The 24903-nt window shown below is 36.8% G+C and overlaps 2 protein-coding genes across 3 annotated transcripts; both read right to left on the minus strand.

The window, feature by feature from the left end:
- Positions 1–258: 258 nt before the first annotated feature.
- On the minus strand, positions 259–7549 carry LOC115421356 (mannose-binding protein C-like). Its single transcript, XM_030137210.1, has 5 exons — positions 7368–7549; positions 4832–4988; positions 1970–2056; positions 1043–1108; positions 259–815 (listed from the first exon to the last, which is right to left on the minus strand). Exons 2-5 carry the CDS (start codon positions 4986–4988, stop codon positions 436–438), a joined length of 690 nt encoding a protein of 229 aa, XP_029993070.1. The 5' UTR covers positions 7368–7549; the 3' UTR covers positions 259–435.
- Positions 7550–11289: 3740 nt separating this feature from the next.
- Positions 11290–24726, minus strand: LOC115421355 (mannose-binding protein C-like). Of its 2 annotated transcripts, none has more exons than XM_030137209.1 (5): positions 24659–24700; positions 23090–23246; positions 12930–13016; positions 12047–12112; positions 11290–11820 (listed from the first exon to the last, which is right to left on the minus strand). In XM_030137209.1, the coding sequence occupies exons 2-5, from the start codon at positions 23244–23246 to the stop codon at positions 11441–11443; spliced, it is 690 nt and encodes a 229-aa protein (XP_029993069.1). In that variant the 5' UTR covers positions 24659–24700; the 3' UTR covers positions 11290–11440. The 2 variants fall into 2 exon arrangements, with proteins under 2 accessions (XP_029993069.1, XP_029993068.1); XM_030137208.1 differs by having other exon boundaries at positions 11291–11820; positions 23090–23249; positions 24659–24726.
- Positions 24727–24903: the final 177 nt, after the last annotated feature.

The following is a 24903-nucleotide window of genomic DNA, read 5'->3' on the forward strand; positions in this document are numbered from 1 at the left end:
ATATTGAAAAGAAAAAGCAGAAAAAAGCTGTTTTTTTGTTTTACATAACTGAACCACTGTTGTACTTTTTGTTGCTTTTTACCCCCTGGGCCTGATTGAAGGGGGTTTTGTCATCAGCATGTCTGTCTGTCTGTGACACATCTTGTCAATACTCTAATTCTGGAATTGGATAAGTTCTAAAATGGTTAATGTAGTTCAAGTATTTCAGCCTAAATTCACCTTGAGTCTTGAGTTATCGCTATTGAATCATCAGACTGCTTAGTGTTAAACACATAATAGTTTATTGTAGAATATTCACTGTACAGTTGGATATCATTAACAATGTCAGGGCTTACATTTTGATGGATGAGAATACAAGTAGAGTACAGATGCTGAACTACTAAACATTGGTATACATAATTTTAAAAAAATGCTTTTGCAAGCATTCACTGGTTTCTATAACTGGCAGATAATATAAACATGCTGAAAACAGTCGTGTGTGACTCTCCAGAAGCCACTCTCTGTCAGCATGGTGCAGCCGGTATCCTGGACTGATCTGTCCGGCTGCCCTACTGCCCATTTGTCAAACTTCAGAGGTCGATTTTCCATATCCACCTCAAAATTCCCTTTTTTATTGTTGATGTTTATCCACATCACCGTGTTGTCATCAGAGCCAAAGAAATGAGAGAGTCGGTCGTTTTCCTCTGTATTTTGGGGCAAAGCCAGCTCTAAGCCTCGCTGAGAACAGAACTCAACAGCCATGGAGAAAGAACCTCTGTCCTTATATGACACAAAGTATTTCTCACCAACTCTTTGGACATAGTCATAGTTTATAGCTGGAAGGAAAAAAAAAAACACCATTTTACGAACATCAACATGAACAGTGAATTAAACAAAGGAAAATCAATGATTTATACTGAAAAATGCCAAATATAGACAATAAAATTATAAATCACTTGGGAAAGAGGAAAGAAAAATCATTTGGAGTTGTGACAAAAACAGTTGTGGATCTTTAACAGTTATAAACATTTGCAAATAAACTACACCACCTCTGAATACTTACCCCGCTCTAACTTTGCAACATTTGTCTTGAAGGTTTCAAGCTCCTTCATAATGGAACTGGAGGGACCTGGATTGTACAAATGATGTTGCCAGTTAATAATCTTCCATCCTTGTTTACACATGTACAGACTAACCCTCGTTACAAATATAATATCTGTCTTGTCTTTTCAGATTATGTTAATATAAAAGACACCAAAGTACAGACTGTTTTTGGACCTTTAATGTAGTATTTAATAAATGGGTTAGATGTAAAGGGCTGCAATGATTAGCTGATCAACTGATTATTTTACCTCAAATACTTCTATATGGATCCAAACATAACAAAGAATATATCTTCACATACAAAGAACCCATCCTAACTCCTTATTTCTTTTCGCTAAATGCTGTAATGTTACTGAATTCTATAAGTAACATTATACTGATGTAAATGATCAGGCAAGTTTTATTATTATTATTATTATTATTATTATTATTATTATTATTATTATTATTATTGTTATTATTATTATTATTATTATTAGTTTAGTTTATTAAGTCGTGGACAATCCTAATTAATTAACTGTATCAATAACAGTACAAAGGGCAGCTTTAGCCAACAGGACTAGTATCCTGCTGTAGTCTCCGGCCTGATGACAATAGGCACCCAAAAAAAACAATATATTACAGCACATTGAATTAAAAGAGAGAGTTAAGACAGCTAAGAGACAAGATAAATCAATAAAAGTAAGAGAGAACAATGAAACATCAGGACATTCACACAGAGACAGCACATATACTAAAAACATACAAAAGCAGCACATACAATATAATTACACACAATACACCAGCACAGAATCACATTCAGGGATGCAGACAGACATCACATGTGGACAGACAGCATCCACGATCAGGACTTAAATAACACACAGCCATATCTACAATATTTGACCTGCGTCACATGTAGCTGGTCTCCCAGGTTTCCCAGTTCTTCCTGGGGCTCCATGAGCTCCTTGTGGACCTGGTGGACCTGGGATTCCTTCAAAGCAATAGGAACATTTCATTATGAAGGAATCTAGAAAGTATTTCTTAACACAAGAATGACCAGGGGTGGCTATACTGTACTGAAAAACACCAAATTTGATCCATAAACCATTTCTACTCCACAAAAACATCTTCTGTCATTCTGTAAAAAATTTCTCTTTGTAAAAGAATGTCTCCAGTGATAACACACATTTGTGTATTCATCATCTGTATTTTGATCTGGTTTCATCAATAATTTTTGTATTAATTTTTGTATTAATGTAGTAATTTTTTGTTATACCTGGTGATCTCCCATGTTTTGTTTTGTTTTTTTCCATCTCCTGCTTCATAACCTGTGAGGTAATATCCGTCAGCGCTCAGTTCCTGTGGGTGTAACTTATGAGCGGCCTCCAAGGCTGCGCTGCAGAGAGTCGACGGCTGAAGGTAGTTTCGCCCTGGAGCAGTTTATGGAGTTGTCAGGAGGTGCCTCAAACAGGAAACATGTGACTTGACTGCTCATTAAACACCTGAAAACATTTTTAAACTACACTTGAACGCAGATTATACACAGTACTCACTGGCTGTATCATGGCTTGTTTATTTGAATATTTTTATCAAAATTTAGGGCTGGGCAAGTTAATGAGTTATTACCGCGTTAACACATTCATTAAATAACGCCAACACTTTTTTTTTTTAATCTCACGTTAATGCCGTTTTATTCTAACTCCTATTATTCTGCTCCTGCTTGTGTGCGTGTAGCGATTAGCTCGGCAGATAGACAACAGATTTACCAAGAAAAGTCGGACGCCGAAAACTTCTCTCCAAATCTTTTACTTGAGACTCACTGTAAAACTGCAACATACATACAAAATATGTCTCAGTTCTGTTCATTGCCTTAGTACATTTACATGGCATTATACATTTAAATGAATGGGAAAAAGATCGCTGGCTCGATGCTAACTTGAAAAGGAAAATCCATAGACACGCTAACGATTAGCATTTACAGATTAACTTAAGATTTACAATGTCTTTTTATCCAGCAACAAAGGTTCACATCAGATATATTTTATACTATTCATTCTTACAACAACTGAACATAAAATACTCACAGGCAAACATTTTTCGGGCCGTACAAACAGAGTGAAAGAAACACGTCTGTTAGTTCCTTCTTATGTCCGAACTGGCTACAGTAACACCGCAAGGACAAAACATACGTTAGTGCAACTTATTCTGACCACTAGAGGGCCCCCTTTCTTGCTTTTAACAACTGAACATCACATATTATTGGGCTTATTAGTATTAGTACTTATTAGTGGGCTTAAGACTCCTGTCAATCACTCACAAGGGGAAATAAACTGGTGGGGACATAAACATGGAGAAAAGTCCTGGTCTTTTCCATGGACATTTTCATTTTAAATGTCTTCAGATGGTGGGGCTGAGAAGGACAAAGTTGTTTGTAAGCACTGGAATGTGGAATTATTTTTCATCACCGAAGTACTTTGAGTCTGAAATATCACTGAAAGGAAATACACGCTGATGATGCCGGCAACCCCCCCATATAACCATGCGATTAATCGTGATTAATCATAAAAATCCACATGATTAATTGTGATTAAAAAATTTTAATCGCTGCCCAGCACTATTAAAATTATTAATTATATTAATTATTATTAAAATTATTTTAGGTGATTCCTATTGTCTTCTTCTTCCTGTGAGACAGGTGGGGCAGCACCCTCTATTGACGAGCCACCACTGATGATTAACATGTTTCAGCTAAAACAAGTTCTTTGACCCTGACTGATGCAATGAGTAGCTTCTCATTTCTTAAACAACCATTAAGAGCATGAAGACCAGACAATGCCAGGAATTCTCCAGCTCATTGGACTTTTGAAAGAGTGATTCAGGTCCATGAGACCTGATTCACACACATAGACTGGTCCAGATCTTAACTCCAGTTAGAACCTTTGGGAAGTACTGGAGACCAAACACACCAGTCTGACTCTCCATCACTTTTACAAGAACTTGGCAAACAACATTAAAGTTAACTACGGATGTTAAATAAATGTTGTGTTTATTGTGACATTGTGAGGCATAAATGACATCACACTGAATGTATGAATGTCATAACCAAAGCTAAAGGTGGTCCAACTAAATATTGTGAGACTTTTTTTGTTTTTATCCAGACAGTGTATCATCTTAATTTTAGGGCTGTGGGGAAAAATTTTGTGGTATGTTCATGCTACTGCCCAACACTGGTTTGTGGTCAATTTATTTGATTGTTATTATTAGAACAGGCAGTTATTTTAAACGAATGAAGCCCCACAGGTCAACTTTTGGTTTAGTTAGATAGTTGTTTAATTATTATTTTGTCATTAGAGTATTTCTTCTGTACTTTTTGTCAATTTCTTTACTGAGAACCTCTGATTTAGATGAAAATATACAGATAACAGTCATAGTAAAATACAAATCAAACACATCACAGCTCTGTGGAAGACATGTTCAATACTGAAAACAAACAAAGGGCTGACAACTACAACTACAGTGTCCAGACTGAAATATGTACAACACTTATGCCACAGTGAATGTGTCTTGTAATCAAAGTAAAAGTTGGATAAACAAAATATTATGTGTGTGATTTTATTTTTGGTCAGCAGTATATGTAAATTTCATGATGTAGAGTAACCCCAAGAAGTTGATTTATAATTACTGATCATATCTCTATTTTGAAGTTTTTTATTTGGTTTTCCCAAACTGCTCTTGTATCATTTGTGGTGAAGTTGGTAAAACGCACCTGGTGGACCAGGAAGACCAGGTAAACCATCCCTTGCATAGGGCCCAGGAACCCCAGGATCCCCTATGTCACCTTTAGGACCAGGAGGACCTGGAATCTGACCAAAACTCACAGGAGCCATCAGGCAGAGGAGGCAGAAGAGGAGACAAGTCCTCATCTTTTAAATATAGAAAGAAAACCAACATGACAGTCACTGTTACATTAAATAGGTTTTTCATCATGATTTTATGCAAAGTAAGAAAAAAGAAACCAAAGTAATGAACCCTGAATGACTTACAACTGTTTTTGTGGTGGTTTCCAAATGAATTTTTCACTACCTTTAATGTTTTGTGAGGTTAAAATGTACCACCATTTACTATAATATTATCCTCTACCTAATTTTTCAGTGGAAATCAGGTATTTTGTTATATTTAATTTACTAATTACGTAGATGTTCAGAAAATCTCAGTTTAGGTTAAAGGACATTTTTTCAAAACAGAGAAAAATGGAGAAAATTTGACTTTCTCAGGAAAATCTATCATTAAGTGAAAATAAAACAGAGGTTTTGAACGTCCAAATAGGACACATGTGATGATGCTGAAAAGCTGAGAAACTGTATTTTACCTGAATTACTTAAATGTATTGATAAGGGTTTTAGATTAGATATGCTTTGGTGCAGATATTGTTTAGACCTTTGAGGGTTAGTTTCATGCAAGAACAGTTATCATTTATTATTTGAATGATTTCTTTAGCCTTTGTATTATGTTACAGCTATGTATATGTCTAAGACAATGTTCTTTCAAAGATTAAAGTTTCTTTAACCCTTTCATGCATAGTGGTCACTACACTGGAAAAAAAATTGGGGGTGTTATTTACTTAGGAAAACTTAGGAAAGTATTTGCACTTAGAATTGTAAGTAAATTCTACACGGACGATCATCAAGTAAACTTTACTTGCGGTTATATGTTAATTTTACTAGCAAACCTCAGGTAATTTACTGATGATTATTAATATGGTCATTGAATTATACTTTCTCCTTTGTAAGTTTTACTTACATTCTGACTGCTTTAAGCTAAAAAACACTAATGCTAATGCATCTAAACCTAATGGCTTTTCATGGTAATTTTCAAATACTGTAATGTTTTGGTACAACAAAGTCATCAGAGAGTGAACATTGGTTACACTTCTCAATAGTGACATTTACTTTTATAAAACAATTCATGTCAAAAACAGCATAGACTGTCTGACAGCAGCACAGACCATTCAGTCATGGTGTCAAACTGAATTATTGCTTCCACCCAGTTCACTCAGGTACTCTCCCCTATAGGCAGAACTTGAGTCATAGAACTACAGAACACAGAACAGCAACTTGCTTTTAACAAATACTTACAACTTGCAAGGTAGCGGACTGTCACATGACACAATGACACTGTAAAATACGTGAGTCACATGACTCGGCATAAACTGCCCCCATTACAGTCAGTGTGGCTCACTACAATACTTTTTGTAACTTTTATTAATGTACAATATTTAAGTAACATTTACACAACATTTTACAAATTTTTTCTGCAGTTTACATTGTCTATTAAAACTTACTTGGTATTTCTAGGTTCATGTGTAATGACTTTAACCTTTGTATATTATGTGAAAATACATAATACAACTTACTCTTCCCACACAGTTTATTTACTACACAAATGACATATTTAGTTTTACTTGAATAATTCCAGTTCTCACTGATACTTACAATTAGAAAATAAAAATTGTGACAGATAACCTAATAAATATTACTGCACCAAAAAATATTTTTTCAGTGTACAGTGGACAGCTATTCTACAGCTGTTCTCTTGTATATTCAGAGGTTTTGTTGTTTTAGTTGCATATCAGCCAACACAGTGGACACTTAAGTATCATCCCATCCACTTCAATTCATACCGTTACTGTAATTTTGCTGTTCTTGATAAACCTGATCTGCAATAACATGCTTTAAATCAGTTGCTAATAGTTATTAGACTGTAATTAACAGTTTTCTTAATCTTTTTTTTTTTTTTTTTTTTTGCATAGTGTCACCATGAAATTAGTAATAACTAGTATTAGAGTATGTTAAAATGTGAGAAAACATTAGATTAGCTGCATGAAAAATGTTTTTGTTTCATAGTTTTTCTTCTTCCCACTCCTTTTCGTGTGTAGATGAGTCATTTTGGAATTTTGAATTTGCATGTATTCTGTAAATGCTCGAAATAAATAAAAAATGAATGAATGAATAGTTTTCACACAGTATATGACTTTCTGATTATGGGTTTTAAATACATGTTTCTGTGCATCAAAAATTAAATGCATGGTGTCCAGCTGAGTGGATGTTTTCTAACTAAATGAAAAACAGGTTCATAAAAAAACCCAAATTCAATTGCATTGTTTTTTTCATGCCTAAAGAGGAATAAAAACACACAGGAAAAAAATCTCGACTCAGGTTCTCATAATTCATGCATGAAAGGGTTAAAGATATACGCAACGCTATTCAAGCACTAATTAATCATTAAAAGAAGTTATAACTCACATTTTAGATGAGGAGTAATCTGCTTGCTGTGCTTCTTCTTTGCTTTTTCCAAACAAAACTGGCAAAAGGGTTGAAAAGATCCAGCCAGAAAAAAACATACAAATTAAAAGCAGCTTTTTCTACCCTTTTACGGGAAGTGAAGACAAAAAACGGCTCATCATCTGTTCTGAGAAGATATGGAAGACAGGGCTGCTGTTTCCCATCCGGTGAAGCTGGTGAAGTGTCTTATTTCCACATTTGGAAGACGTACAGTTGGTCACATCATAGCAGTGGCAGATCCAGAAAAAATGGAAGGGGGGAGGACAGGAGAATGATGGGGTCCAGGGTTGTTATAGATGCTTCAAATCACATAAAACTGTATTTTTTTTTTATTATCATATACACTAATAAAATGAATAGAATTTAACCTCACTAATGTGACCACTTTTGGAACCAAAGCAGAGTTCGTTTTAATGAGGTTTTCATTAAGACATTGAATTCCATTGAATTCCAAATAATTTAAATGAGAAACAACAAGTTACAGTGAGTTATAGACCTGTGTTTGACAACTGTATATGATTCACTCGATCGGTGACTGTGTTCCACGGCAATTCAATCATATTTAACATTCAGTCCATACAGTTCTATAGTTCCCACTGTATAATAATACATAACATACACGTACATTGCAAGGTTATTATCGTTAACGAAAACGAACGAAATGACGAAAACTAAAATTGAAAAAACATTTTCGTTAACTGAAATTAATAAAAACTCTAATTAAAAGAAAAAAACGATAACTAACTGAAACTGTATTGTGAGCTTACAAAACTAACTAAAACGTATAAAAATTATGGATACAATTCCCTTCGTTTTCGTCTTTGTCAATGTCGGATTGATATGAAATTAATTTATTTCGCTCCAGCAGTTTGAGCTAGCAGCACCATACGACACTTCACAGTCTGTCATGTCTGGTCACTGTGGGTTTCAAGTTGTCTTCTGGTCCCCACTCTACCTGGAACATACAGACTAAAGCTGGCACAAAGCAGCACAGTCCTGTCTGGGGTTTACTGTAGTGATGCGTGGGGTCGGGTTTTTTTCTTTTTTCTTTTTGGTGTACCGTGTGTGTGCGCGTGAGTGACAGAAACAGAGCAGAGCTAAAGGACAGAGTCAAACAGGACTAGCATCCAGGTTAACACTGGAGAGTTTATCACCATGAAAAGGCCTTCCAAGCCCTGAACTGCACAGTTTAGAAGAGGAGAAAAGAGGAGGATGAAAACTAATCCAATTACAGAGGTATGGAACCTGTTAGAATGTTAAAAAACGTTTGATGTTACTAGCAACAGCTAGCTGAACTGAACTGAAGCAAAGTTGGCTAATAATGGAACTGGAGATGATTAAGAGATGAGAGATCTGCTAAGGTGTGGTTTACTGATGAGGAACTGGGTTATATATGTTTATAAGTGGTTTATATATGTTTCTGTCTGCTTTAACTGCTGGTTAGCTGGTTTATAATAGGTTCCTATCTGCTTTAACTGCTGGTTAGCTGGTTTATATATGTTTCTATCTGCTTTAACTGCTGGTTAGCTGGTTTATATATGTTTCTATCTGCTTTAACTGCCGGTTAGCTGGTTTATATATGTTCCTATCTGCTTTAACTGCCGGTTAGCTGGTTTATATATGTTCCTATCTGCTTTAACTGCCGGTTAGCTGGTTTATATATGTTTCTATCTGCTTTAACTGCCGGTTAGCTGGTTTATATATGTTTCTATCTGCTTTAACTGCTGGTTAGCTGGTTTATATATGTTTCTATCTGCTTTAACTGCTGGTTAGCTGGTTTATATATGTTTCTATCTGCTTTAACTGCTGGTTAGCTGGTTTATATATGTTTCTATCTGCTTTAACTGCTGGTTAGCTGGTTTATATATGTTTCTATCTGCTTTAACTGCTGGTTAGCTGGTTTATATATGTTTCTATCTGCTTTAACTGCTGGCTGCTTTGTGCATCTCCTCTCATGCTTTGCACATCTTCGCATTGTTTCACGTAAGTGACGTTGTGTATGGATTGCACCCCCCCCCCAAACCTGCTATAGGGAATTTATACATTGTACGGTACATTGTGTCTCTGCTCAGTCCATGAGCCGCCCTAACCCGACCCCCAAATAAAGTGTCCAGGGTAACCCATATCCGCGCCTCACTAATTTCTTTGAATAGGATGATGAGGAAGATAAAATATATGAAATAACTAAAACTAATACTAAAACTAAACTAAACTAAACTAAAACTAAGCATTCAGAAAAAAACGATAACTAATAAAAACTAACAAACCTGCTCTAAAAACTAATTAAAACTAACTGAATAAGAGAAAAAAAAGTCAAAACTAATTAAAACTAAACTATAATTAAAAATCCAAAACTATTATAACCTTGGTACATTGTTTTCAACACTTTACATGTTCACATGGAGAGGCGTGGCTCTAAGGGCACCGCTACTATCCACACAAAAACACATGTACTGTTGGTAACCACTGTATTCTCCTCTATAGTCCTCAGTGATCTTCTACTTTTCTCATTTTAGAATGTTTTTCATTTTCCCTGAAAAACATCTGGCATCCACTTGACATACTGAAAAGAGTAAAGCAGAAAAAAGCTGTTATTTTGTTTTACATAACTGAACCACTGTTATAATTTTTGTAGCTTTTTACCCCCTGGGCCTGGATGAAGGGGGTTTTGTCATCAGCATGTCTGTCTGTCTGTCTGTGACACTTCTTGTAAACACACTAATTCTGGAACCTTAACATTTTTCCCATACATACATCACAGTGGTGGCTGCTTGTCCTTCAGAGGGGAAGCTTATTGTCGGCTTACATCAAAAAAATTGTCAAGTCATTTAAACATAAATTCGGCCCTCCGTTCCTTTTTAAGAAAGTGGTCAGTGACCTTATCGTACCAAGTAGGCATCTTTTCCAGGGACTTGACCAGTGTCCTCTCAATGTCCAGCAGAGCTAGGCTGCTTAGACGGCCTTGGCCCATTGTGTTGCGGGTGTAGGACTTGAGCCTTTTTAAACAAGAGATGCTCCTTTCACTCCAACCTAGCCAACAGTATGATTGATTTAACTATCTACAAAACGATGTTAAACTAGAACAAGAAATGATTAAATTATGTAACTAAAAACAAGAAAACATTGAAATTATGTTAAATTGAAATAAGGAAGTAAAATGAGTGTGTCGTATTTACAGTGCAAGAAATGAACGAGTAATTTCGTAGTGGTTTCTCTCTCGATTTCACAGCAGAATGTGCCACGGTATTAAACTGAACTGTGTCAAGTGAAGGAGTAGATCTCAAAATAGCTGTCAATCAAACGGGATCCTCCAATCAGCCCATGGAAGCCTGGTGTCCAGCCTGGCCGAGCTCCGCCCACAGCTCCATTCACCCCCAGAGATACCAGGCGTCCGGGGGCGGGACAACATCGTGGCATTTATCCAATTACTGTCCAGTTTTAAGGCAATGAAAAAAACTGTTCCACTCAGTCCCATTGAAGTGCATGGACACCAAGCGTCTACGGGCAAATGCACTGAGCAGAGATCGAATGAGAAAACAGCGCAACGGGAATGTATGAGAAGTGAACAACATCAAGTCCGCTGATTTGTGATAAAGCTGATTCTGAACAAACTCGTCTTTGAGATGAACGTGTTCTAACACATTTGTAGTCAATGAAATGTCAACACAACCATACATATTTGACCATTTAATTTTCGTAATTTTAGGGGAAGCCGGGCTTCTCTTGCAGTCTATGAGAAATCACCTCTGATACGTCATGTATAGAGGTTGGATAAGTTCTAAAATGGTTAATGTCGTTCAAGTATTTCAGCCTAAATTCACCTTGAGTCTTGAGTTATCTCTTTTGAATAATCAGACTGCTTAGTGTTACACACATAATAGTTTATTGTAGAATATTCACTGTACAGTTGGATATCATTAACAATGTCATGGCTTACATTTTGATAGATGAGAATACAAGTGGGGTACAGATGCTGAACTACTAAACATTGGTATACATGATAAAAAAATGTCTTTGCAAAAATTCACTGGTTTCTATAACTGGCAGATAATATAAACATGCTGAAAACAGTCGTGTGTGACTCTCCAGAAGCCACTCTCTGTCAGCATGGTGCAGCCGGTATCCTGGACTGATCTGTCCGGCTGCCCTACTGCCCATTTGTCAAACTTCAGAGGTCGATTTTCCATATCCACCTCAAAATTCCCTTTTTTATTGTTGATGTTTATCCACATCACCGTGTTGTCATCAGAGCCAAAGAAATGAGAGAGTCGGTCGTTTTCCTCTGTATTTTGGGGCAAAGCCAGCTCTAAGCCTCGCTGAGAACAGAACTCAACAGCCATGGAGAAAGAACCTCTGTCCTTATATGACACAAAGTATTTCTCACCAACTCTTTGGACATAGTCATAGTTTATAGCTGGAAGGAAAAAAAAAACACCATTTTACGAACATCAACATGAACAGTGAATTAAACAAAGGAAAATCAATGATTTATACTGAAAAATGCCAAATATAGACAATAAAATTATAAATCACTTGGGAAAGAGGAAAGAAAAATCATTTGGAGTTGTGACAAAAACAGTTGTGGATCTTTAACAGTTATAAACATTTGCAAATAAACTACATCACCTCTGAATACTTACCCCGCTCTAACTTTGCAACATTTGTCTTGAAGGTTTCAAGCTCCTTCATAATGGAACTGGAGGGACCTGGATTGTACAAATGATGTTGCCAGTTAATAATCTTCCATCCTTGTTTACACATGTACAGACTAACCCTCGTTACAAATATAATATCTGTCTTGTCTTTTCAGATTATGTTAATATAAAAGACACCAAAGTACAGACTGTTTTTGGACCTTTAATGTAGTATTTAATAAATGGGTTAGATGTAAAGGGCTGCAATGATTAGCTGATCAACTGATTATTTTACCTCAAATACTTCTATATGGATCCAAACATAAAGAAAGAATATATCTTCACATACAAAGAACCCATCCTAACTCCTTATTTCTTTTCGCTAAATGCTGTAATGTTACTGAATTCTATATGTAACATTATACTGATGTAAATGATCAGGCAGGTTTTATTATTATTATTATTATTATTATTATTATTAGTTTAGTTTATTAAGTCGTGGACAATCCTAATTAATTAACTGTATCAATAACAGTAAAAAGGGCAGCTTTAGCCAACAGGACTAGTATCCTGCTGTAGTCTCCGGCCTGATGACAATAGGCACCCAAAAAAAACAATATATTACAGCACATTGAATTAAAAGAGAGAGTTAAGACAGCTAAGAGACAAGATAAATCAATAAAAATAAGAGAGAACAATGAAACATCAGGACAATCACACAGAGACAGCACATATACTAAAAACATACAAAAGCAGCACATACAATATAATTACACACAATACACCAGCACAGAATCACATTCAGGGATGCAGACAGACATCACATGTGGACAGACAGCATCCACGATCAGGACTTAAATAACACAAAGCCATATCTACAATATTTGACCTGTATCACATGTAGCTGGTCTCCCAGGTTCCCCACGTCTTCCTGGGGCTCCACGATCTCCTGGTCGACCTGGAAAACCTTTCTCCCCTTTAAAGCAATAGGAACATTTCATTATGAAGGAATCTAGAAAGTATTTCTTAACACAAGAATGACCAGGGGTGGCTATAAACTGTACCAAAACCCACCAAATTTGATCCATAAACCATTTCTACTCCACAAAAACATCCTCTGTCATTTTGTAAGAAAACTGTAAATGTAAAAGAATGTCTCCAGTGATAACACACATTTGTGTATTCATCATATGTATTTTGATCTGGTTTCATCAATAATTTTTGTGTTAATTGTTGTATTAATGTAGTATTTTTTGTTATACCTGGTGATCTCCCGTTTTTTTTTTTTGTACATCTCCTGTTTTGTAACCTGTGAGGTAATATCCGTCAGCGCCAGTGACGTGCAGTCAGAGGAGGCAGGGGAGGCAGAGCCTCCCTTGTCAATCTTGAAAAGAAAAAAAAACTTGACTATAAAATATAATAAATGTTGATAGTTGTCAGCTGGTATGTCCTATAAACTCATTTTCCGTTCGAATCCAATATTGTGATTATTATTATTATTTATTTTTAATTTTTTTCAATTAGAATAGCAGAATTTCCGCATGCTCCGTTCAAATACAGGGAGGAGAGGCAGCGCTGTGCTGTGCCTCCCGGAGAACTGTCTACTCCCCTCATGAACTCTGCTGGTACCCGATGAAAATATTGTGTCGCTGTCCCTCTGTATATCGCAGTTAAAATGCTTTCAAACACTCTGATTATATGCTCTATCCTTCCATAATGTGCATAATGTATGGAATGTATTTCTGTAATGTGTTTAGGCTCGCAGATTAATCATAAAACCACAGTGAAAAAGTCACTAGGGGAGGCAAACAGTACCCCTGCCTCATGATAGATGGCGCCTGTGAGTCCACAGATTCATGCGCTTATAATCTTCTTCGTTCTTTTTTATACACTTTAATTCACCAGGATCGGCGCATGGATTTCATGTACAAATAAAGGTAAGACCATAAACTTTTTTTATTTTTAGTTAGAAATGGCTCTTTTTGAAGGTTTCCTGTTGAGTTCCTGCCAGTCTACCTATGCTGACTTGATGCACAGCCCATATACGTACCCAGGCCATTCCTTTTGCTCACTCTCTCTATTCCAGTTTCTCAGGCCACCATATATTTGTAGATCTGGCTCTGAAAGAGTCAGTGCCTCCCCAGCCATGAATCCCACTGCACGTCACTGGTCAGCACTCAGTTCCTGTGGGTGTAACTTATGAGCGGCCTCCAAGGCTGCGCTGCAGAGAGTCGACAGCTGAAGGCAGTTTCGCCCTGGAGCAGTCTATGGAGTTGTCAGGAGGTGCCCCAAACAGGAAACATGACTTGACCGCTCATTAAACACCTGAAAACATTTTTGAACTACACTTGAATGCAGATTATACACAGTACTCACTGGCTGTATCATGGGTCATTTATTTGAATATACATTTGAATATTTTTATTAAAATCATTAATTATATTAATTATTATTAATATTATATTATTTAAAATGATTCCTATTGTCTTCTTCTTCCTGTGAGACAGGTGGGGCAGCGCCCTCTATTGACGAGCCACCACTGGTGATTAACATGTTTCAGCTAAAACAAGTTCTTTGACCCTGACTGATGCAATGAGTAGCTTCTCATTTCTTAAACAACCATTAAGAGCATGAAGACCAGACAATGCATGGAATCCTCCAGCTCATTGGGCTTTTGAAAGAGTGGTTCAGGTGCATGAGACCTGATTCACACACATAGACTGGTCCAGATCTTTTTTTTTTTTTTTTTTAATCTTTTTTTATTATTTCAAATTATACATTTACACAAACATGTACCCATACACAGGGGACTACACAGACACAACATATACAAACAAACCATACAACAAACCTACCAAGCCCCCCCCCCCCCAAAAAAAAAAGCAACAAGATAAATACCGTTATCAACTCCTCTTTACAATACTCAGGGCTGAGTCAATACAGTGCAAACCAACAACACAGTTCTCCGTCAAAAGGACACAGGTGACAGCAGGACACTCTTGTTGACAGTAGAGAAAAAAGGATTCCAGTGTTGATAAGACAAATTAATTTGTCTACGAACAGAAAACTTAATCTTTTCCAGCTTTAAAAAGAAAAGTAAATCATGCACCCATTGCACAAAAGTGGGTGGCAGAGGATCCTTCCACTTAAACAGAATCATACGATGGGCTAAATAGTGTACAAAAAGCTATTGAGTCACTTCGGGCTTTGGATAATCCCAGTGCAGGAGAGGAAACTCCAAAAATAGCCAGTAGGGGGCATGGTTGCACTGATTTACCCAAATTAGTGCTAATCAAAGCAAAAATATTATTCCAAAAAGTATTAAGTTTTGAGCAAGACCAAAACATGTGAACATGATTAGCAGGAGCAGCACCACAGTGGTTACAGTTTGGATTTACATCAGAGAAAATCTTTGCCATCTTTTGATTGGTCCAAAAACAGCGATGCAAAATTTTACACTGCATAAATGACTGTTTGGTGGAGATGGAAGATGTGTGAACCCTCTTTAAAAGACTAAACCATAGACTTTCACAAATTGTTAAATTTAACTCAGTTTCCCATTCTCCTTTTAAAACTGAGGAAAATTAATTTTGAATATTTAGAAATGTATTATATAGCGTTGAAATGATTCCCTTCAGTGCTTGGGGATGTTCTAAAATTGAGTCACATGGATTTATTCCTGGAGCATTAGGAAACTGAGGTGTTATTTTGGACATAAAGTCACGAATCTGTAAGTAGGGAAAAAAGTCTCTGTTTTGGATCTGATATTTATCAATAAGATTGGTCAAAGACATGAATATGCCATTGTCATACCGATCAGCAAATGTCTTAATCCCCCTGTCTTCCCAAACAGAATAGGCTTTGTCCAATAGAGCTGGTTTATGAATGAATGTTTATTTCAGTTAAATACAAGATACAAAACACACACATATAAAAAAGACAACAAAACAAAACACCTACATATTAAAAAAGAAACAAACAAGCATAAAATTAACACATTTTGTAACTGAAAAAGGAAGAAGCTGAAGCCGGAGGCTTATTTCTGCTTCTCCTATTTACACCCTTAGTCCATGTCCACACCTTAAGTTGCAACAGAAAAATACTTAAACTTAAATTATACTACATTCAGTGTAATAAGTTATTTTGTAAACATATTACTCTCATAGCCCTTCATAATTTGACCAATTAAATTCTTTTTGAAACTCAACAGTGAGCTACACAATTTCACTTCATCCTTCAATTCGTTCCATAGCTTGACACCAATAACTGAAACACTGTGATATTTAACGTTTGTTCTTACTTTACACTTTTCAAACACAAACATCCCTCTTAAATTATAATGTCCTTTTCTTAACTTAAAGATTTTCTGAATACAAAAAGGAAGGTTTTTACTTTTAACGTGAAACATAAATTCCATTGTTTTTAAATATACAATGTCAAGAAATTTTAGCAAACCAGATTCTACAAAAAGTGGATTACTTGATTGGAGATAACCAGCTTTGTTTATGACTCTAATAGCTTTTTTTTGGAGTTTAATTATTGGGTCTAAATTAGTCTTATACACATTGCCTAACACATTGTTTAAAGAGATGGTTTGATTGGATAGGCACTTTTAGAGAAATTGATGTCCAATTAAAATGATGCTTGAACTGAATCCAAGTTTTAACAGTACATTTTACAATAATGTTCTTAGTATACTCAGGTGGAGGAACTGTATTTGAAAAAACTAAAGCTGAAAGAGAGGATGGGTGACAAGATGCTGCCTACAGTTGTAACCATGATAGCGCATCAGCTCCCGGATGTTCATAAAGCCAGGGGACAATTGATCATATATTTGCAGCCCAATAATAATAGATAAAATTTGGAGCAGCCATTCCTCCCAACTTTTTAGGCTGTTGCAGCGAAGTCCATGAAAGCTGTGGCGGCTTGCCATTCCAAATAAAAGTTGATAAGATGCTGTTTAGTTTATTGAAAAATGTTTTGGGGATAAAAACTGGTAAACATTGGAAAAGATAAGTAAGTTTAGGTAAAATATTCATTTGGACAGAATTTATGCGACCAGCAACAGATAAAGGAAGAGAGGACCAACGATGTAGGGTGGACTTTGTCTGATCTAGTAAAGCTTGAAAATTAACGGAAAAAAGATCGGAATATTTTTGAGTAACAGTGATGCCCAAATAATCAAACTGGTTGGTTGTATTAAAAGGAAGTGAGTCAGGTGGATAATTACAAGCTGCAGCATTAACTGGAAATAACTCACTTTTCTCAAGGTTTAACTTGTATCCTGAAAATCTTTCAAATTTTTAAAGAATATTAAAAACATGTGGAAAACTGGTGTCTGGGTCGGATATGAACAAAAGCAAATCGTCAGCATAAAGAGACGCGCGTTGTCCTTGGCCCTCGCTTGTGATCCCTTTAATTCCAGTATTTTGACACAAAACTAATGCTAGTGGCTCGATAGCTAACACAAAAAGAAGGGGTGAGAGGGGGCAGCCCTGCCTCGTTCCTCTGCTGACAGGAAATTGATTGGAAAAAGTATTATTTGTGCGAACTGAAGAGACAGGAGCAGTGTATAATAGTTTCACCCAAAAAATAAAGATCGTACCAAACCCAAATTTTTGAAGTGTGTAAAATAAATATTACCATTCTACGTGGCAGGCCCAGACTGGCTAATCAGGAGGACCGGGACAATTCCCGGTGGGCCGGTATAATATTTAGGCCGCGAGGGCCAGAGTTCACTTTAAAAAAAAAAAAAAAAAAATTATATATATATATATATATATATATATATATATATATATGGGGGGGTGTCAGTCATAGCACTGGGCTGATCACGTAAACTGCAACCGCTGTTCCTGGGCCCCACCCCCTCTACTAGCAAGCAGACGCACCGTGACCTGACGTAATCTGTCCTTGCATACGGTTAGTAGCTCTATACTGCAGCTGAGGAGCATATATGATCTGTGCTCTGTAGGCTGTGGATGGTCAGCTGTGTTTGCTCTTTGAAACATGGATAATAGAAAGAGCAAGGGTGGTGTGGAGAAGCAAGAATTAAAAAGAGGAAAGCTCTGGAAGCAAATGCAGCCAAATGTGCCAAAATCTGCAACTTTTTCTCAAAAATGACCTCCCGGTTGGAAACTAATGAGGATGATGAAACGGGTAAACCACCTTTCCAGCTAGTTAATTATCGAGTCAGTGAATTGTGTGGCATTGTGACGTGGAACATAACATTATGCAATTTAAATAATAGTATGATGCGACACCACATAACTGCGAAACTTTGTCTTGTAGCTCCTCAGAGTCAGAAAGCAGATCCAGCAGCAGACACCAGCCATGAGCCCACAAGTCCAGAGTGGGCAGGTAGGACTGCTCATAGACTGAATATTATTAGAAGAAATAGGCTCCAATGAAGAGTATGGTGTAGGCCTGTTCAATATGAAAGGTGCTCTGAGATGCTCCATGATTCAGCACTACATGAATGAAACTGACACCAAGGCTTTGCAAAATAGAAGATTTGTGTTGAGAATTATGACCATTTTAAAATGTGATTTAGTGTCAGAAGCAGAGCCAGGAGCCAGTAGTGATGAGGGGATTGTTCCTGTCAGGATGGAAGGAAAAGGTGAGCTGTTGGAACAGACTGTGTGAACAAGCATTAGTTCCAGTAAAACCACTTTCTATACCCAAACCATAGTCCTGACCTATTTTAATTTTTATTATTAAAAGTGAGACAGTAAATACACAAAGCCCACAACTGAAAGGCAATAGCATAAAGTAATATTGAATAAGCCTGCATATTTTGCCAATGTAAATATCTTAATTAGTTCAGTAAGTCCAAATGTCTGTAGATATTATTTTTTATTGTGATCCAGGTGCAGGCGAGTCTAGAGAAACTGGAGGAAGTGTGAAAGGGAGAGCAGAGTCTACTGATGACAGAGGAGCAGCTCAGCAGCACAACCCTGAACCACTAGTCATGAGACAGATGAAGATGAGTCTGTTGTTAGCTTTGATTGCTTTGCTCACCCTCAGTCACAGGACATACATACATTTTTTTCTTATCATCCTCATCAAACCCCTAATATAACTATACCAAAAGTTTTCAATAGCAAAGATGGAACAAACCGCAAGGAAGTTGTGATGGAAATCTTTTGTTGCAGAGGATACAAAAATGATAGAGTTATTAGAAAGTGCAGTAGGCTTTATTTTTTATTTTTTTTATTATTTTTTTATTTAATATTTTTATATATTCTTTTATTTCATTTCAAACATTTTAAAGGTTTGAAAAATGTTAACACTTATAAGAACAAAAATATAGATTGTTATTGTTGTGCTGTGAGGAATAATAATGTTGGAGATGTTGATGTGCACTCACTGTTGAAATAAATCCACATTGTGAAGCAACCTTTACTTGCACTGAATTGGAAATATTTTAGAAAATACACTGAATTACAAGGCTTTGCAGAACAGTGTGTAGACCTAACATGTAAGGTTATAATTCCATGATTTTAATAGTAATTGGTCGTGATCTAAAGTGGGCCGGTCTGAGGTATGAAACTCCAGGGCTGAAAATGAGTCTCAGTCCGGCCCTGCTACACGGTCAAATGCTTTTTCTGTAACATCTCTGTCTTTTTGTTCTGCTGTTTCTCTTTCTTTCTCTCTCTTTTCCTCTGTCTCACTCTCTGCCACACCTCCCCATTGCTCTGCCTGCCACACCTCATCAGTAGATTCCCCTCACCTGTGAGCACAGCTGGGCTCATCAGGTAGAGGGTTTATATTCACCTCTCTCTCCTTTGTTCTCTGCCAGATTGTTTTCTACCCTGTGTGAAACATTCCAGCGTTATTCTTGCCTGATTCTCCGTGTCTGATCCCGTTCGTCCCTGACCTGCCCTGCCAACCTGTCACCTGATCCCCAGCCTGACCCGTCTGCCTGGTTCTGCCTTCTTCTAGTGATGGTGAGATGAAGCCTCATGAGGCATCGAACCACTTGAGCCAGTTGGTTCGAGAAAGGGTTCCTTTCTCGATGCTTCATGTGCACATGAAACCTCCTACTGGCCATGTGTATAATCACAGGTAGCTGGATCTGAACCACAGAATGTGTGATGCATTGAATTTTTTGGGTCTGTTATGGCTCTTGGGAATGACTATGAATAACAAAAAATGTATGACCAAATAACTTCTCTACATAAATTTTCACATATGCGTATAATAAAATATCTTTGAATGTATTCTCTGTGTGTGAATTTCCCCCAAATGATGGTGGTATCATACGTAGGAGGATGTGTAATGTTTTTTTTTTGTCACTTTAGGATAATGTCATGGACTTAAACAGGCAGAGGACAGTGAAAGTGTTTGTGGAACTAGGAAGAGGACACTGAACATGCTTGTGTAATTTGGACAATGATGTACAGAACAGGGGAGATTTTATTTATTTTTATTCAGAAATAACAGTTTCTGGTTTGAAGTGATTCTCTTCTTTTTTTTTTTTTTTTTTTTGACACAACGTCTCCAGCATTTGAAAACACCCTGTCACATGGTACAGACAGAGCCGTCGCGATGACGTAGGCAAGGTAGGCAGTTGCCTAGGGCCCCTCGCTGAAGAGGGCCCCCGATGGCCGCATGGTCATTTATCTGTACAACTTATTAAAAACCATCCATTGTAAACAAACCACCACAGTGAGGCAGCGCTAACCCTCTCCTGTACTGTTTTGTGACTGGGGCCCCCCAAACTAGGGGGATTCCACCTATGCAATGACAAACGCTATGAGGGTCATGTAGAAATGTCTGCCCTCGCGCACCCCCCATCATACCCCCCACTTGCTGTCAGTGGAACAAACGGTCTGTCCACACTGAGCAGGGCGGCGCGAGCATTTAAAAACAGCAATGATAAAGCGCTCCTACCCTTCAGGGTTTGCAAAAAGACAAAAAAGAAAGAAGAAGAGGAAAAACGCCAACGACACAGCGGTAAGTATTAAGTAAACCATTGTTTTCTCCAAATAGGCTACAACTGTGTGATATGTTTGAAAGTGTGTGAACAAAAGCCCTCACATCAGTGACCAAACACACAGATAGATGTTAGCATGAGAGGGGGAGGATTCAGTTCAAGAACTAATCATATACACACAACAAAACTGTGTTCTGTTGGAAGAATTTAAGGACAGAATAAACACAACTTCTCCATCACCCTTTTCTACTGTTGGACAGCGTTCCAAAACTTCTTTTGAGCTAAATAATTTGGATGTGGAGGACCGAAGTATGACAGCATTAACAGTATTTAGTCATGAAAAGCCCAAAGCTAAGCCTACTGAAGTGTTTTCACTTACTCTGGACAGTTGCCTGCCTCCTGCTGCGGTCACCCACACAACTTTATTCCAAACTAAATCGTCTGCTCCTATGAATCCCATCCAGTTTGGACAAAGAATCCATCCAGTTCAATGGACATTTTCGGTTAGCAAGCAGTTTCCGTTGGTGATCCTTCCATCCCATTAGGAGAAAAATGTCCCTTTTCCATTGCGTTTGTCCGTCTCATCAGTACGTCTGTTCCTTGTGTGTCAGCTGGTTTAGGCACAGAAGAGGACTAGAGTAGGACTGCAGCTAAAGTTTGTATTTTCAAGCCAACATTTGTTAAAGTCCCTCACATCAGCTCTGTGCCCTCACTGCGTTTTTTCTTCACGTTCAAGGAAAGCACACGTCAACAATACATGAGGCGTTCAAGAACAATTAGAATAATTAGGAAATTACAACACTTTTCAAAATCGTCAAATATTCAGAATATTCAAATACAACATCAAAAAAATTAATGGCGGTGTCTGTGAACCATGTAATCACAATCCTACATTTTAAACTCTGTAATTATCTATATTTCCCACACTTGCCCATCAACACATCGCAACACTTTGCACCATGTGCTCAGGTAGTTTTCCCGGATGAGGTCTGACGTTACATTTTGGTGCATTATGGGAAGTGAAGTTCTTCTCCTGCAAAGTTACTATCAAATCCTCCGCACTTTAATCATATACTTCTAGAATAAGGACAAAAGTAAGCCTACTCACCAAATGCCTTTTTTTTTTTTTCTTTTTCAGGTGCTTTGCTTAAATTTCTGTCAGCGCCAACTGATAGTGACAATTTGTGTCATTCCCATCAACAATGCCTAATTGAAGACACTGTGTCCTTTACTACACTCTGGTGGATACTCTGTGTTGCGTAATACAGAGTAATTCATGACTCATTAAATGCACCAGAAAACAGGAAATCGCATCTGGATTTTATTTTTCTTCTTCGGTGATTCGACCACCACATTTTCGCGTATTAGGGGCCTCACTTTACTTTCTTGCCTAGGGCCCCCAGATATCTTGAAACGGCCCTGGGCGGAGGTTATGTTTTCATCAGGGTTTGTTTGTTGGTTTGTTAGTTAGCGAGGTAACTCAAAAAGTTATTGACGGATTTTGATGAAATTTTCAGGAAATGTTGACACTGGCACAAGGAACAAATGATTAAATTTTGGTGGCGATTGGGAAGGGGCTGATCTGCCTTGGCGGAGGTCTGCACTCTCCAAGTGCTTTTCTCGTTATTATTAGAATAGGCAGTTATTTTATACAAATGAAGCCCCACAGGTCGACTTTTTGTTTAGATAGATAGTTGTTTAATTTTTATTTTGTCAGAGTATTTTTTCTATATTTTTTGTTAATTTCTTGAGAACCTCTGATTTAGATGAAAATATACAGATAACAGTCATGGTAAAATACAAATCAAACACATCACAGCTCTGTGGAAGACATGTTCAATACTGAAAACAAACAAAGGGCTGACAACTACAACTACAGTGTCCAGACTGAAATATGTACAACACTTATGCCACACAGAATGTGTCTTGTAATCAAAGTAAAAGTTGGATTAACAAAATATTATGTCATTAGTGTATATAAATTCCATGATGTAGAGTAACCCCAAGAAGTTGATTTATAATTACTGATCATATCTCTGTTTTGAACAGTTTTTTATTTGGTTTTCCCAAACTGCTCTTGTATCATTTGTGGTGAAGTTGGTAAAACGCACCTGGTGGACCAGGAAAACCAGGTATACCATCCCACCCATGGAGCCCAGGAACCCCAGGATCCCCTATGTCACCTTTAGGACCAGGAGGACCTGGAATCTGACCAAAACTCACAGGAGCCATCAGGCAGAGAAGGCAGAAGAGGAGACAAGTCCTCATCTTCTAAATATAGAAAGAAAACCAACATGACAGTCACTGTTACATTAAATAGGTTTTTCATCATGATTTTATGCAAAGTGTGAAAAAGAAACCAAAGTGGTGAACCTCAATGACTTACAACTGTTTTTATGGTGGTTTTCAAATGAATTTTTCACTACCTTTGTTTTGTGAGGTTAAAATGTATCACCATTTACTATAATATTATCCTCTACCTAATTTTTCAGTGGAAATCAGGTATTTTGTTATATTTAATTTACTAATTACATAGATGTTCAGAAAATCTCAGTTTAGGTTAAAGTTTATTTTTTCAAAAAAGAGAAAAATGGAGAAAATTTGACTTTCTCAGGAAAATCTATCTTTAAGTGAAAATAAAGCAGAGGTTTTGAACGTCCAAATAGGACACATGTGATGATGCTGAAAAGCTGAGAAACTATATTTTACCTGAATTACTTAAATTTATTTTTAACATGGGGGGTTTTAGATTAGATATGCTTTGGTGCAGATATTGTTTAGACCTTTGAGGGTTAGTTTCATGCAAGAACAGTTATCATTTATTATTTGAATGATTTCTTTAGCCTTTGTATTATGTTACAGCTATGTATAAATCTAACACAATGTTCTTTCAAAGATTAAAGTTTCTTTAACCCTTTCATGCGTAGTGGTCACTACAGTGGACAGTTATTCTACAGCTGTTCTCTTGTATATTCATAGGTTTTGTTGTTTTAGTTGCATATCAGCCAACACAGTGGACACTTAAGTATCATCCCATCCACTACAATTCATACTGTTACTGTAATTTTGCTGTTCTTGATAAACCTGATCTGCAGTAACATGCTTTAAATCACTTGCTAATTGTTATTAGACTGTAATTAACAGTTTTCTTTTTTCTTTTTTTTTTTTTTTGCATATAATCACCATGAAGTTAGTAATAACTAGTATGAGAGTATGTTAAAATGTGAGAAAACATTAGATTAGCTGCATGAAAAATGTTTTTGTTTCATAGTTTTTCTTCTTCCCACTCCTTTTCGAGTGTAGATGAGTCATTTTGGAATTCTGAATTTGCATGTATTCTGTAAATGCTCAAAAAAAATAAAAAATGAATGAATGAATAGTTTTCACACAGTATATGACTTTCTGATTATGGGTTTTAAATACATGTTTCTGTGCTTCAAAAATTAAATGCATGGTGTCCAGCTGAGTGGATGTTTTCTAACTAAATGAAAAACAGGTTCATTAAAAAAAAAAAAAAAAAAAAAAATTCAATCACGTTGTTTTTTTCATGCCTAAAGAGGAATAAAAACACTGGAAAAAAAATCTCGACTCAGGTTCTCATAATTCATGCATGAAAGGGTTAAAGATATACGCGACGCTATTCAAGTACTAATTAATTATTAAAAGAAGTTATAACTCACATTTTAGATGAGGAGTAATCTGCTCGCTGTGCTTCTTCTTTGCTTTTTCCAAACAAAACTGGCAAAAGGGTTGAAAAGATCCAGTCAGAAAAAAAAAAAAAAAAAAAAAATTAAAAACAGCTTTCTCCACCCTTTTACGGGAAGTGAAGACAAAAAAGGCTCATCATCTGTTCTGAGAAGATATGGAAGACAGGGCTGATGTTTCCCATCAGGTGAAGCTGGTGAAGTGTCTTATTTCCACATTT

This window comes from Sphaeramia orbicularis, chromosome 6 (genome assembly GCF_902148855.1).
Source record: "Sphaeramia orbicularis chromosome 6, fSphaOr1.1, whole genome shotgun sequence".
NCBI lineage: Eukaryota > Metazoa > Chordata > Actinopteri > Kurtiformes > Apogonidae > Sphaeramia > Sphaeramia orbicularis.